The sequence below is a fragment of the Myotis brandtii genome, unplaced genomic scaffold (genome assembly GCF_000412655.1).
Source record: "Myotis brandtii unplaced genomic scaffold, ASM41265v1 scaffold1612, whole genome shotgun sequence".
Taxonomy (NCBI): Eukaryota; Metazoa; Chordata; class Mammalia; order Chiroptera; family Vespertilionidae; genus Myotis; species Myotis brandtii.
Genome location: NW_005355890.1, coordinates 640338 through 653144, shown reverse-complemented (window position 1 = coordinate 653144; position 12807 = coordinate 640338). Strand labels below are relative to the sequence as shown.

General features: G+C 56.2%; 1 protein-coding gene and 1 long non-coding RNA gene across 18 annotated transcripts in view; one reads left to right on the top strand and one right to left on the bottom strand.

Moving 5' to 3' along the window:
- INPP4A (inositol polyphosphate-4-phosphatase type I A) overlaps nt 1-12807 on the top strand; it is a 121839-nt gene that overhangs the window by 99052 nt on the left and 9980 nt on the right. For all 17 annotated transcript variants that reach the window (XM_005862211.2, XM_014536413.1, XM_014536406.1 and 14 more), the window contains 4 exons: nt 3461-3601; nt 5532-5629; nt 6800-6912; nt 9409-9563. In XM_005862211.2, the coding sequence (XP_005862273.1) occupies nt 3461-3601; nt 5532-5629; nt 6800-6912; nt 9409-9563 (507 nt within the window). The remainder of the gene's footprint in view (nt 1-3460; nt 3602-5531; nt 5630-6799; nt 6913-9408; nt 9564-12807) is intronic.
- The window catches only part of LOC106725406, a 3856-nt gene continuing 618 nt past the window's right edge, over nt 9570-12807 (bottom strand). Inside the window, exons 2-3 of the long non-coding RNA XR_001361295.1 lie at nt 12723-12724; nt 9570-11292 (exon numbers count right to left, since the gene is read on the bottom strand). This is a non-coding gene — a long non-coding RNA (uncharacterized LOC106725406). The remainder of the gene's footprint in view (nt 11293-12722; nt 12725-12807) is intronic.

Here is a 12807-nt window from a genome sequence, read left to right as displayed (position 1 = left end):
CTTGTTCATTTATTTTGTGGGTTTTTTTACACTCAGTTGTTGATAGGTAATTATTTATTGCCTTTTTTTTATTTTTTTATCTTTTTTTCTTCTTCTTAAAAAAGACCCATTAACATCTATAATAATAAAAGTGTAATATGCTAATTAGACCAGACAGACGAACAACCTTCCGGATGTCATTCTGGATGTCCTTCTGCATGAAGCCTCAGTGGCGGGGGCTGAGGCAGAGGCGGTTAGGGGCAGTCAGGCAGGCGGGCAAGTGCTTAGGGGCGATCAGGCAGGCAGGCTAGCAGTTAGGGTGATCAGGCAGGCAGGCGAGTGGTTAGGGGCGATCAGGCAGGCAGGCAAGTGAGCAGTTAGGAGCCAGTGGTCCTGGATTGAAAGAGGGATGTCCAACTGCCGGTTTAGGATTGGGCCTAAACCAGTAGTTGGGCATTCCCCAAGGGATCCTGGATTGCAAAAGGGTGCAGGCCGGGCTGAGGGACGCCCCCAACCTGTGCATGAATTTTGTGCACCGGGCCTCTAGTTTCATATAATACTGATTTGATGGTGATGAACTCCTTTAGTTTTTTCTTGTCTGGGAAGTTCTTTATTTGTCCATTAATTCTAAAAGATAGCTTTGCTGGGTAGAGTAATCTTAGTTGTAGGTCCTTGTTTTTCATCACTTTGAATATTTATTGCCAATCCCTTCTGGCCTGCAAAGTTTCTGTTGAGAAATCAGCTGACAGTATTATGGGAGCTCTCTTATAGTAACTAACTGCTTTTCTCTTGCTGCTTTTAAGAATCTCTCTGTCTTTAACCTTTTGCATTATAATTATGATGTGTCTTGGATCCCCCTTTGGATTCATCTTGTTTGGGACTCTCTGAGCTTCCTGGACTTGTATGTCTAGTTTCTTCACCAAGTTAGGGAATTTTTCTGTCATTATTTTTTCAGATAGATTTTCAATTCCTTGCTCTCTCTCTTCTCCTTGTGGCACCCCATGATATAAATATTGGTATGCTTGAAGTTGTTCCAGAGGCTCCTTACACTATCTTCATTTTTTTGCATTCTTTTTTCTTTTTACTCTTCTCATTGGATGTTTTTTGCTTCCTTATATTCCAAATAACTGATTTTATTCTCAACTTCATCTATCTACTGTTAATTCCCTATAAATTATTCTTCATTTTAGGTAGTGCAGCCTTCATTTCTGACTGGTCCTTTTATATGCTGTTGAGGTTCTCAGTAAGTTCCTTGAGCATCCTTATAACCAGTATTTGGAACTCTGACTCTAGTAGATTGCTTATGTTCATTTTGTTCTTTTTCTGGAGTTCTGTTCTTTCATTTGGGAGATGTTTATCTCATTTTGGCAACCTCCTTGTGTTCATTTCTGTGTATTAGGTAGAGCTACTACGTCTCCTAGGATTGGTAGAATGGCCTAATATAATAGGTGTCCTATAGGGTCCAGTGGCACAGCCTCCCTGATCACCCAAGCTGGGCACTTGAGGTGTGTACTGCCCCTCCCATGTGGGCTGTACAGCTTTCTCTTATAGTTGAGCCTTGATTGCTGTTGGCAAGTCAATGAGAGGGATTTACTCCCACCTGATCAGCTTCAAGGACTGGCTGCAACCACCAACTACCAACCTCTGTCCACTGTGGAGGATCAGCGGTGTAGGGCCCAGCCCCACAGAGCAGGACTTACTTCAACGTGGCTCTGGTGCGCGCGCAATCCACCCCTTGCGTATATTGTTTGTGGAGGTGGTTAGGTGGTGGTGCTTCAGTGTGGTCTGAAGCTGTCCACTGGGTCCATTGTCTCTTGTTGGGCTTCCTGGGAAGTGCAGGCCAAGGTCAACTGCTGCTGTTCTTCCTGGGGCCATAAAGTCATCCGCAGATGTCTATCACTTGTGCTGGGCTTAGAGGTGCCCAGGGGAGGCCAAGCTGTGAACCAAGGCCAGCTGCTTCCAGTGCTTCCCTATGCTTGTTTCTATGTATTAGGTAAAGCTTCTCTGTCTCCTGGACTTGGTAGAGTGACCTTGTGTATTAGGTGTCCTGTAGGGCCCAGTGGCACAGCCTCTCCAGTCATCTAAGCCAGGAATTCCAGGTGTGTCCCTGTGTGGGCTGTGTGCACAGTCTTGCTGTAGTTGAGCCTTGATTGCTGTTGGCATCACTGGGAGGGATTGACCCCAAGGCCATTTGGCTGTGAGGACCAGCTGTGACTACAGTAGAAGAGCTGCTGTGCAGGAGACATTCCTATGGAGCAGGACTTGCTTCAGTGGGGCTTTGGTGCTCTCCAAGTCTGCCCCTTGAGTGTGTTGCTTATGGAAGTGCCCACATTGTAATTGGCATGGTCTGAAGCTGACCACTGGGTGCATTGTCTCGGGCCTCTCGGAAGGTGGGCTCTGCCTTTTGTCATCCGGTATAAGCTACAGAATGATCTACAAATGGCTGCTACTTGTGCTGGGCTTGGAGATGCCCAGAAGAAGCCAAGCTATGAATCAAGACTGGCTACCACTAGTGCCGGGCCTGGGGCCACTTAGCAAGAGGTACAGGGTACATAGAGGCCAGATGCTGCTTGTTTGAGAGATTTTAGGAAAGTCTGAAGCATGAAGCAAGATAGGCCAGTTTTATGGAAAACCCATTGGAAACAGCTTGTGTGGGTCTGCAAGTAGGGTGTGGGTGGGGTCTCAGGGAATCACCAGGGTGGGGCAAGTAGCCTTAACCAGGTTGGTGGAGACTCAGATATGGTGCCTCACTCTGCAGGGGGGACGTCCACAACTGAGATATCCCTCCTGATTTTTGTATGCCACATGTGGGTGTGGGACCAGCCCGGTCCACGTCTCTGCCCCTTGGACCAGTCTCCATGTAGCTTCTTGAATTCCTAGTTGTAGGACTTCCATTCAGCTAGATTTCAGGTGCTTCTGAATGATGGTTGTTCTTTAGTTTAGGTGTAATTCTGATGTGGTTTTGAGAGGATGCAAGTTCTGCATTTACCTACATTGCCATCTTGGCCTGTGTCCCTGCCATGCAATCTTAACTTTCGTTTTATTGTTTCATTCAGTTAAAAGTGCTTATCACAGCCTCAACTGGTGTAGCTCAGTTGGTTGAGCATCATTCTGTGCACCAAAAGGTCGTTGGTTAGATTCCCAGTCAGGGCACTTACTCAGGTTGCATGTAGATCCCCAATAGGGGCGTGTGTGGGAGGCAACCAATCAATGTTTCCTTCTCATATCGATGTTTCTCTCTCTCTCCCTCTCCCTGCTCCTCTTTCTAAAATCAGTAGAGACATAGATTTTTTAAAAATGCTTACCATAGCCCTCTACGTTAATTTCATCCTCTAAAGGTTCACACCAGCAGTTTGGGAGTCACTGAGCCAGATGGCCAGCCCATACTCCGTGTTGCAGAGAGCTTGGTCTTCCTCGTCTCCCGTGCCTGCTCTCCCTTCTCCCCCATCACAAGCCTAACCCCTCCTCTCCCATTTCCTAGGGACGGGTTTAACGTGCGGATCCCTCTGCCGGGCCCCCTGTTTGACACCCTGCCCCGGGAGATCCAGAGCGGCATGCTGCTTCGGGTGCAGCCCGTCCTCTTCAACGTGGGCATCAACGAGCAGCAGACGCTGGCCGAGAGGTGCGTGTGCAGCCCTCGGGACGGGGAGCTGGGGCAGACATAGAGATGATGTAGAATGTGGACTCAGCCCTCTTCAGGCTCCGGATGCTGGGTGGACTTGGTCCTCCTTCCTTCCTTTGGCCACCAGGAGCGGCATGAGCCACCTTCCTTTGGTCAAATGAAGAGGCAGAGGAGAGACCTGGCATCCCAGGTCCAGGAGCCTGAGCAAGGCAGGCAGGGAGAAACTCCTGGGGCCAGAGGCCCAGGTCCCAGGAAGACGGGCAGTGGCGAGGTTAGAGGGCCTGTGTGCCATGCAGAGGGTCACCTGGGTCCTAAAGGCTTATGCCTTGTCAACTCCCTGCAGGGTCACCTGCCAGGCAGCAGGGAAGAGCCATGTTGCAGGTGTGTGTACATGTATGTGTGTGCTGCAGAGGAGGGGGGATTGGGTGTGTGCAACCTGTCGTGACCTTTCACTAGTACATGAAAATCTTTCCTGCTTTCTGTCCCATCATGTGATGTGTGTACTTTAGAATGAAAAGGTCTCTTAACTCTCGGTTAAGGGCATTTTGTCTCCAGGATGATCAGCCATATTCCTACTGGGCTTTTAAATGATCCATCGACCCCCAGGTGTACGGTCACTCCATTTGGCACATGTGGTGTGGCTGGGGGGAGACATGGAAGAGCATTAGGGCAGGACACAGTCAGGCTTACCTTTTAAGTCGATGACTTTCTGGCCATGTCCTGGACGACATTAGGGGACAAGTGTGCTGAGGAGGTTGTTGGAGAGAGTCGAGCCCGAGGCAGACAGGGTCATGTGGATGGAGATTTCGCAGTGTGACAGAAGGCTGGGCCCGCAGCTGGGCAAGTGTGAGAGAAAGAGGGACAGCGGGACAGTGACAGCCAGGCTTTTCCGTCGCAGTGGGTGGTGCACTGGCCCAGGAGCCAGGAGCAGGGTCATGGAGCTGGGCTCGGAGCCCTCGAAGGTTGGGCAGGTGGAGGAGCCACTGCAGGGAGAGAGGGAGCATCATGGCAGCCGGGAGGTGGCCAGTCGGGGAGGAGAACTGCGTCTCCTGTGTGGGGCAGCTCCGTTCCCGATGCCTCCGCGAAAGCAGGGCCACATCGCAGTGAGCGGGGGCTGGTGGAGGAGGACGTGATGGTGGGGTGAGTCCAGGGTTTTTGCTTTGCTCCTGGGACACTCTCCCCTCAGCTCATAGACAAGCCCAGCTGCTGCACAGAGGGAAAGCCAGCGTGGTCCTCAGGTAGACCGGCTGTGGTGGACCCACAGGAGGGTCCTGCCTCTGAGCAAGAATCTGGACCATGAAGAGGCTACTGTGCAGGAGACCCCTCTGCAGGGAAAGGTGGAGCGGGCCTGGCCTCCGGGCCTTGGAGTCGCAGCCTGCGTGTCTCTGTGACCGCTTTGCACCTTCCTGTGGTGGTCTCCTCTGCCTCACCCTTGAGCCTCTGGCACGTCTTGGCTGCCTGCAAAGTGGGCAGGGTGAGCCGCATGGTGAGGAGAGCTAGTCTCCACACAGTCCAATCGAGCGAGGTCATTCGGAGACAGAGCGCACCTTCACACCAAGTGCGGGACCCGTCCTCACTCCCCAGCCATCGCCCTCCTGCTGTCCCCTCTCCTGAGTCCGTGAGGGATGGGAGGACGGGACTCCAGCCGGGCCAGCACTGTGGGGTTTCGGGTGTGCCGCCGGGGGGAGGGCTGTGCACCTGGAGTTCTCATAGCCTCCTGGACATGCCTGTAACCAGTGGTGCATGGCTCCTGCTGATGAAATGTGTTTAGACTTGTCACCAAGGCAGCGGGGACAGCCTTAGCCTGGGAGCCGAGGTGCTCAGAATGGGGTGGCTCAGTAAATGTTTGCGTGGCGTTAGCTTGAGCGCCATCGGGCGCTGCGGGAGGAGGGCGGCATCAGCCGCTAACAGCCTCCCTGTGACCCCGAAGGTTTGGCGACACGTCGTTACAAGAAGTTATCAACATGGAGAGTTTGGTGCGGCTAAATTCCTACTTCGAGCAGTTTAAGGAAGTGTTGCCTGAGGATTGTAAGTATTTCCTCACGTGTGGTCGGTCCCACCGATTGTCTTGTGTCACCTTGGGTGTGCTTCCTGGCCTTCCTGTGCTGCCCGCCTTGCTCCCTGCCCCTGCGGCAGCCCTTCCACTGCTCAGGCTGCCCGCCCCCACCCAGAGGACTGCCGCAGGCCTCAGGTGTCCCTTTCTGACCTCTCCCCACCCCCACCCGCCTCACACAGGGCTCTGCCACCCATCTTAGTCACTTGCAAGCACTGTGGGCAGGAAGGGGGAGTTCTGTGCTTGACATTTCGGGGGCGGCCAGTTTCCAGTGATGCAAGGCCCCAGGAGATGTTAAGGTGGCCCGGTGATGAGGCCAAGGAGGGGCGCGGCTACAGGAGCAAAACCGCGTGGGCATGAGCCTCCCAGGGTGGGGCCTCTGACCGGCCGGTGCTGTGCGCTGAGCACAGATCAGGAGTGTGGGATAATGAGCATAGGGTCCTATGTCCACCAGGTTGAGGTCTTGTGCTGGACACTGTATGTGCTGCTAGGCCCCAGAATTGCACGTATTTGGTTTTGATTTGGGGATTTAGGCACCATGCTGTTCTCCTTAGCCATGGCCTGGAGAGTCCTCTTTTTCTCTGATGATCCCCATGTCTGAACATCCCAAGTTTATCAGGGGAGGTGGCAGTCTGACTGATCTTTGGTCTGAGGGGTCCTGGAAGCACCTGGAGATGTCATGGTGGCAGAGGGAGCTGCTGGAGGGGGTGACCCTGCCTGGGCCACTCCAGGTCCACCTGCTGGAGGCGCCCGCCCCACATCCCCAGTGATAGCCAAGCCCACTCAGCGGTTGAGGCCACTGCCCAGTGTCCTCCCTCCCTGGGGGAGGGTGTGCAGACTGGGTGGGTCGCCTCTGCCCTCCCTCCCTTCCTGCCCTGGTGGCTCTGTGTCTGCTTTGGGCCCTGGGGGGAGCTGAAAGGGGCTGAAGTGAGCGAGTGCCTTGCAGGTGAACTGAATGGCAGTGAAAGGCGTTGCGTTCTCCCCACATGTAGCCGGGTCCAGGCCCCCATACACCCTGTGTTCTTGCTTAAGTCACACTCAACTTCCAGCTTCAGCCAGAAACTTCATTTTGCCATTTCTGAGCCTCACGGCTCCCTGGGCTGTGCTCAGGTGTGGCACCAGCTCCCAACGCCTCCTCCTTCTAGGCTTGCCTCGCTCTCGGAGCCAGACGTGCCTGCCGGAGCTGCTGCGGTTCCTGGGCCAGAACGTCCATGCCAGGAAGAACAAGAACGTGGACATCCTCTGGCAAGCTGCTGAGGTGCGCCCCACAGAGAGGAGGGCGTCGCGCTGCTCCTGCTGCCGTGGTAACCGCCACAGGGACAGCACACCCAGCGGGCAGGAGCGGAGCGTGTGGGGTTCCCCTAGGACACGGGAGAAAGACACTGCGGTGTCCCCAAACTCGCAGATTCTGGGAGTTGTCTGAGAGGTCATTCTTTTCCGGCTGCCTGGATTCTGATAAGCTTGACCCAGAAACTGTCCCCGGGCAGGTGATGGCCAGGCTGATGCGAGTCCTCACCCTCAGAAGCCTGCACAGCCAATACCAGCTGAACCCGCTGCCTCTGTGTCCCCCAATAGGCCCAGAGGAGACCGTGGTGACCTTCCCGGTCTTCACACACTGTTTGTCACACAGTGTAGCTCAGATCTTCTCTTTCCCAAGCACTGAGCCCTTCAGACATGCCCTCGGGGTGTCCTGTGCGCCTGGTGCTTGCAGTCCAGCCGTTCATCCCGCCACACTCCCCGCGCAGCACTGGGGCCCGGTGGTCACTGGGACTCACAGGTGGCCCCAGAGGCACCGCAGCTCCCTCCCTGGCTGAGCCCAGGGCCACTGAGAGCTGGGCCACTGCCCTGGTGGAGAGCCCCATGAGCAGTTGGGGGTGCCCCACAGCTTTGCAGACAGGGTGGGTGCAGAGAGCTGCCCCACCTTGTGTGGGAACTGTGGCTCTTTTTCTCTTGCTACGGAATAGAAAAACTACCGCCCAGAGCAGTGCTCGACCATCCCTGCGCCAGGTCCAAATCGCAGGCCACCCAGCCCATATCTTCTGTTCCCACCAGAGGCCCTGGCACATGCTGCTGGCTCCTAGGTGGGAGGACCCTCGGGACCCTCGGGCGTCAGTTCTCGTTGTCCACCTGGCATCCCATGGGGGACAGACGGGTGGGGGCAGCAGTGTCAAGCCTCTCGGGTCCTGGGCCCTCCCTCCTCACTGGGACAAGAGCTGCCTCCTTTTCTGAGTCTTGTTTTTTTTTTCGTTTTTTTTTTTAAAGCTTTCTCTTTTTATTTTTAAATATTTTATTGATTGATTTTTGAGAGAGAGAAACATTGATTTACTGTTCCACTTATTTATGCATTCATTGATTGATTATTGTATATGCCCTGACTAGGGATCAAACCCGCAATCAGAACAATGCTCTAACCCGCTGAGCTACCTGGCCAGGGCTTGGATCTTATTTATTTTCATTTGTGTGTAAGCAGGGGGTCCCTGGCCAGCTGTCTGGGATATCATCAGCCGGGTCCAATCCCTCACTTCCGGGTGGCAGGACCAGCCAGAGCCTCAGGCGTCTTTTCTTGGACACAGTAATCAGACCACACTGTGCTCTCTGCTGGTGCCTCCCAGGGGCGGCCGTGGCTCGGGCTCTACTGGCCTGGGAAGCCGTCTGGGGCCACCCTCAGTGCAGCCCTGCAGGGGGTCTGGGATCTTTCTGGAGTCAGCGGGTCACAAGCCCAGCATCGTCCAGCATGGGGGATTTCGCTTCCAATGCCACTGCTGTTCTCACATGCGGTATCTGGTCCCGGTCACGGACCCTTGCCTGGAGTCTGTGGCCAGGTGGTCTGGAATTCCCAGGTGTCCTTATCTTAGAAGTGACATGGTATACAGTTGGTGCATATACGTGTCACATGGTGCACGTACGTGATTAATGTTGCTTCACTAAAAAGTATGACTATTTATACAAAGTGGCCTAAATAGAGATGGTCAGTGGGCTTACACGAGCTCAGATATGAGTGTGCTGCCAAATGAGGTTGCCATAAACTTACCCTTCTGTTTTAAGGCTTTCTGGATTTGGGGACTGTGTCCCGAGGATGGTACCTAGTGATGCAGAGGAAGTGACCCAATACATCCTTCCGGGGGGCGAGGGACGCCCTGAGTGTTCCTTTCCTAGCCCAGAGGGGCCCATCTGGGAACCCCTCACGCGTGAGGAGGCACATACGCCTCGTCCTGCATCAGGCCCCGAGCGAGGGGAGGATGGGAAAGGCCTGGGGCCTGTGGTCAGTAGGTGGCTCTCGGGCAGTGTTCTGAACAGGCCCCCATCTGTGTGGGAGAGGAGAGGAGAGGAGAGGAAGCCAGAGAGGCCTAAGGCCCTGATGGGCTGGACATCCTCTGGCTGCTCTGACCTCCTGGAGCCGGTCCTTGCTGCTCCTCCCCCGTCCTCTGAGGGCCCGTACCCAAGGGTGAGGGATGGTGGTGTCGGAGTTGGAAGAGACTAGCCGGAAGGGCACGAACAGAGGGTCACCTCCGAAAGGGAGAGGGCCTGGCTGGGAAGGCGCCTCCTGTGGGAGCAGGTGCCCCAGGGCAGCCGGAGGGCGGAGGTGCCATGGCAGTGCCTTTCTCCATCACGGGGAGCAGGTGCAGAGGGAGTGGCTGGGCCTGGGGTGGAGCTGTGGCCACATCCTCTCTGGGGCCTTGGAGCCTCTGTCCCATGTGGGGCCTCTCGTTCTGCAGAGTCGCCCTCTAAGCGTGGCTTGTTTTCCTGTGGGCAGATCTGCCGCCGTCTTAATGGGGTCCGGTTCACCAGCTGCAAGAGCGCCAAGGACCGCACGGCCATGTCGGTGACGCTGGAGCAGTGCCTGATCCTGCAGCACGAGCACGGCATGGCCCCGCAGGTCTTCACCCAGGCCCTGGAGTGCATGCGCAGGTGAGTGCGTGCCTGCCGCGCCCGCTGCCGCCCCCGCTCCCCGGCACAGGCCTCTCGCTCCAGCGTCATGCTCTGGTTTGACTTTGGAAAATTCACTAGCGTCTACGAAGTCAAACTACTGGCGCTCTCAAATGGAGACAGCGCTCTCCTTTCAGCCAAGGGAATGTAACGAGCTAGCAACCTAGAGCAGGACTGCACCGACACAGGGAGACGCAGCTCGGGTCAGGGGGCGCCAGGGAAAGCTTTTGGCCCGTGGCATCCCAGCACCTGCTTGCTGCGGGTGTGAGTTAGGCCAGAGTGCTCAGCATGCACCTGCTGCCACAGCATCGTATGTCTCCTTGCTCACGTGAGCGACAAGAGCTGTCTGCAGGTGGCACTGGTCTGCTCCGCTTCTCTGGCAGTCGACACGATTTGCTTTTTTGAGCAAAGTGTCAGATGAGTGCTCTGTGGTAAGGGCAGCCCCTGCCTGCCCGGGGCCGTGGCGACCTCGCCCTAACGGTGCTCTGATTCCGAGGCAGCAGGCGTGTTTGCAGGGTGAAACTGGCACTAAAGTCTGCCTGCTGCCAACCGATGCCGGGGAGCGCCCACCGCACATACCAAAAGAAAGGATAAGAAACCTGGTCTGTCTCCTTCGCTGAGGTCCCCAATGCTGTCACAGTCTCGTTTCCAGCTGTCACTCCCACCGAATGTCTGTGCCATCTGTCCTCTCACCAAGTTCTTTAAAGTGTTCAATTCTCTTATCCTTTCTGTATGTTTCTGCGCTTTGACCTTCTCACAGCGATGCACAAGTGCCATGCCTGAGCCCTGCCTCTTGATAACAGCACTTTGTAAAAGTGAAATTGTTCTGTTCCTGTTCTGCTTTCCAATCTCCTCTGCACCTCTCTGCCATCTCAGAACACACCTCCCTGCCCTGAGCCTCGGGAAGCTGGAGGCTCTGCCCGTCTCTGACCAGCTCAGGCCTCAGGCCCAGGGTCCTGGTGCTTCCAGCCACGTCTCTGTCCTGGCACCTGAGAGCTGGTGGGAGGCCAGTCTGCTGACATGCAGACCTCAGCCAGCAAAGGAACAGGAGCAGTGGAGGGGGTGCCTGCGGTTGTCGGGGCGAATATTAGGAGCAGGTCCATTGAGGAGCAAGTGAAGCCTGAAACATCACTGCAGGCAGAACAACTAAACCGACACATCGTGAGAGGCGGGCTTCCTTGGAAAAGCAGTAATGCCGGGAAGCAGAAGGCAGCAGGAAGAGGAGGCCCAGTAAGGGAAGGATTGGCTCCATAAGGAGCCGTGGGCTGAGCCTGCAGGTGCTGAGCAGGGCGCTGACACAGGACACTCAGGGCATCACTCACCCTGGGGTCGCCGGGAGTCAGCAGACTCCGCGGCACAGAGCACACACCATTTGGTAGACCAGGCCTGAGCCAGGTGAGCAGTCGATACGTAGACCTCTGCCCGGTGTTAGCCAATGAAAACAAGAATTCCTTTTGGCTGCATCTGAGCACAGAGGTCTCTGGAGGCCAGGGGGAGAGTGGCCTCCCAAGAGACAGGAACTGGCCCGCCCGGCGGCCTGCAGGTGCACAGCTAGTGTTACAGTTCACAACTCACAAAGCACTTTTTACTTCCTATCACATGATTAGTCAATATTCCTTATAGGAAAGTTAGAGTAGAGGTTGTTCACACACCAAAAAAATTTCTATATTTCCACTACTAACAAGTAACAGTGCTAACATTTGATACATATCTACACTAATTAAAGACAATGGTGCTAATTGACCGTGCCTTTGCTATGCCCTAAGCCATGCCCACTAGCCAATCAGAGTGACTATATGCAAATTAAGCCAAGCCTGCAAATGGCCCTCAGCCCCTCACCCAGGATGGCAGGCACCCCAGTGGGGACCCCCACACTGATGGGGCTGTGGCCAGCCTGCAAACAGCCATCAGCCCCTCACCCAGGCTGGCCACACCCTCATGGGGTGAGGGTCCCCACTGGGGGGCTTAGCCAGCCTGAAAATGACCCTCAGCCCCTCACCCAGACTGGCCAGGCACCCCAGCAGGACCCCCCACCCTGATGGGGCTGTGGCCAGCCTGCAAATGGCCCTCAGCCCCTCACCCAGGATGGCAGGCACCCCAGTGGGGACCCCCACACTGATGGGGCTGTGGCCAGCCTGCAAACAGCCATCAGCCCCTCACCCAGGCTGGCCACACCCTCATGGGGTGAGGGTCCCCACTGGGGGGCTTAGCCAGCCTGAAAATGACCCTCAGCCCCTCACCCAGACTGGCCAGGCACCCCAGCAGGACCCCCCACCCTGATGGGGCTGTGGCCAGCCTGCAAATGGCCCTCAGCCCCTCACCCAGGATGGCAGGCACCCCAGTGGGGACCCCCACACTGATGGGGCTGTGGCCAGCCTGCAAACAGCCATCAGCCCCTCACCCAGGCTGGCCACACCCTCATGGGGTGAGGGTCCCCACTGGGGGGCTTAGCCAGCCTGAAAATGACCCTCAGCCCCTCACCCAGACTGGCCAGGCACCCCAGCAGGACCCCCCACCCTGATGGGGCTGTGGCCAGCCTGCAAATGGCCCTCAGCCCCTCACCCAGGATGGCAGGCACCCCAGTGGGGACCCCCACACTGATGGGGCTGTGGCCAGCCTGCAAACAGCCATCAGCCCCTCACCCAGGCTGGCCACACCCTCATGGGGTGAGGGTCCCCACTGGGGGGCTTAGCCAGCCTGAAAATGACCCTCAGCCCCTCACCCAGACTGGCCAGGCACCCCAGCAGGACCCCCCACCCTGATGGGGCTGTGGCCAGCCTGCAAATGGCCCTCAGCCCCTCACCCAGGATGGCAGGCACCCCAGTGGGGACCCCCACACTGATGGGGCTGTGGCCAGCCTGCAAACAGCCATCAGCCACTCACCCAGGATGGCCACACCCTCATGGGGTGAGGGTCCCCGCTGGGGGGCTTAGCCAGCCTGAAAACGGCCCTCAGCCCCTCACCCAGACTGGCCAGACCCTCCAGCACCCCCCACCACCCTGATGGGGCTGTGGCCAGCCTGCAAATGGCCCTCAGCCCCTCACCCAGGATGGCAGGCACCCCAGTGGGGACCCCACTGATGGGGGGGCTGTGGCCAGCCTGCAAACAGCCATCAGCCCCTCACCCAGGCTGACCAGGCACTCCTATATAATAAAAGGGTAATATGCAAATTGACCCTAACAGCAGAATGACTGGGAATGACTGGTCACTATGACACACACTGACC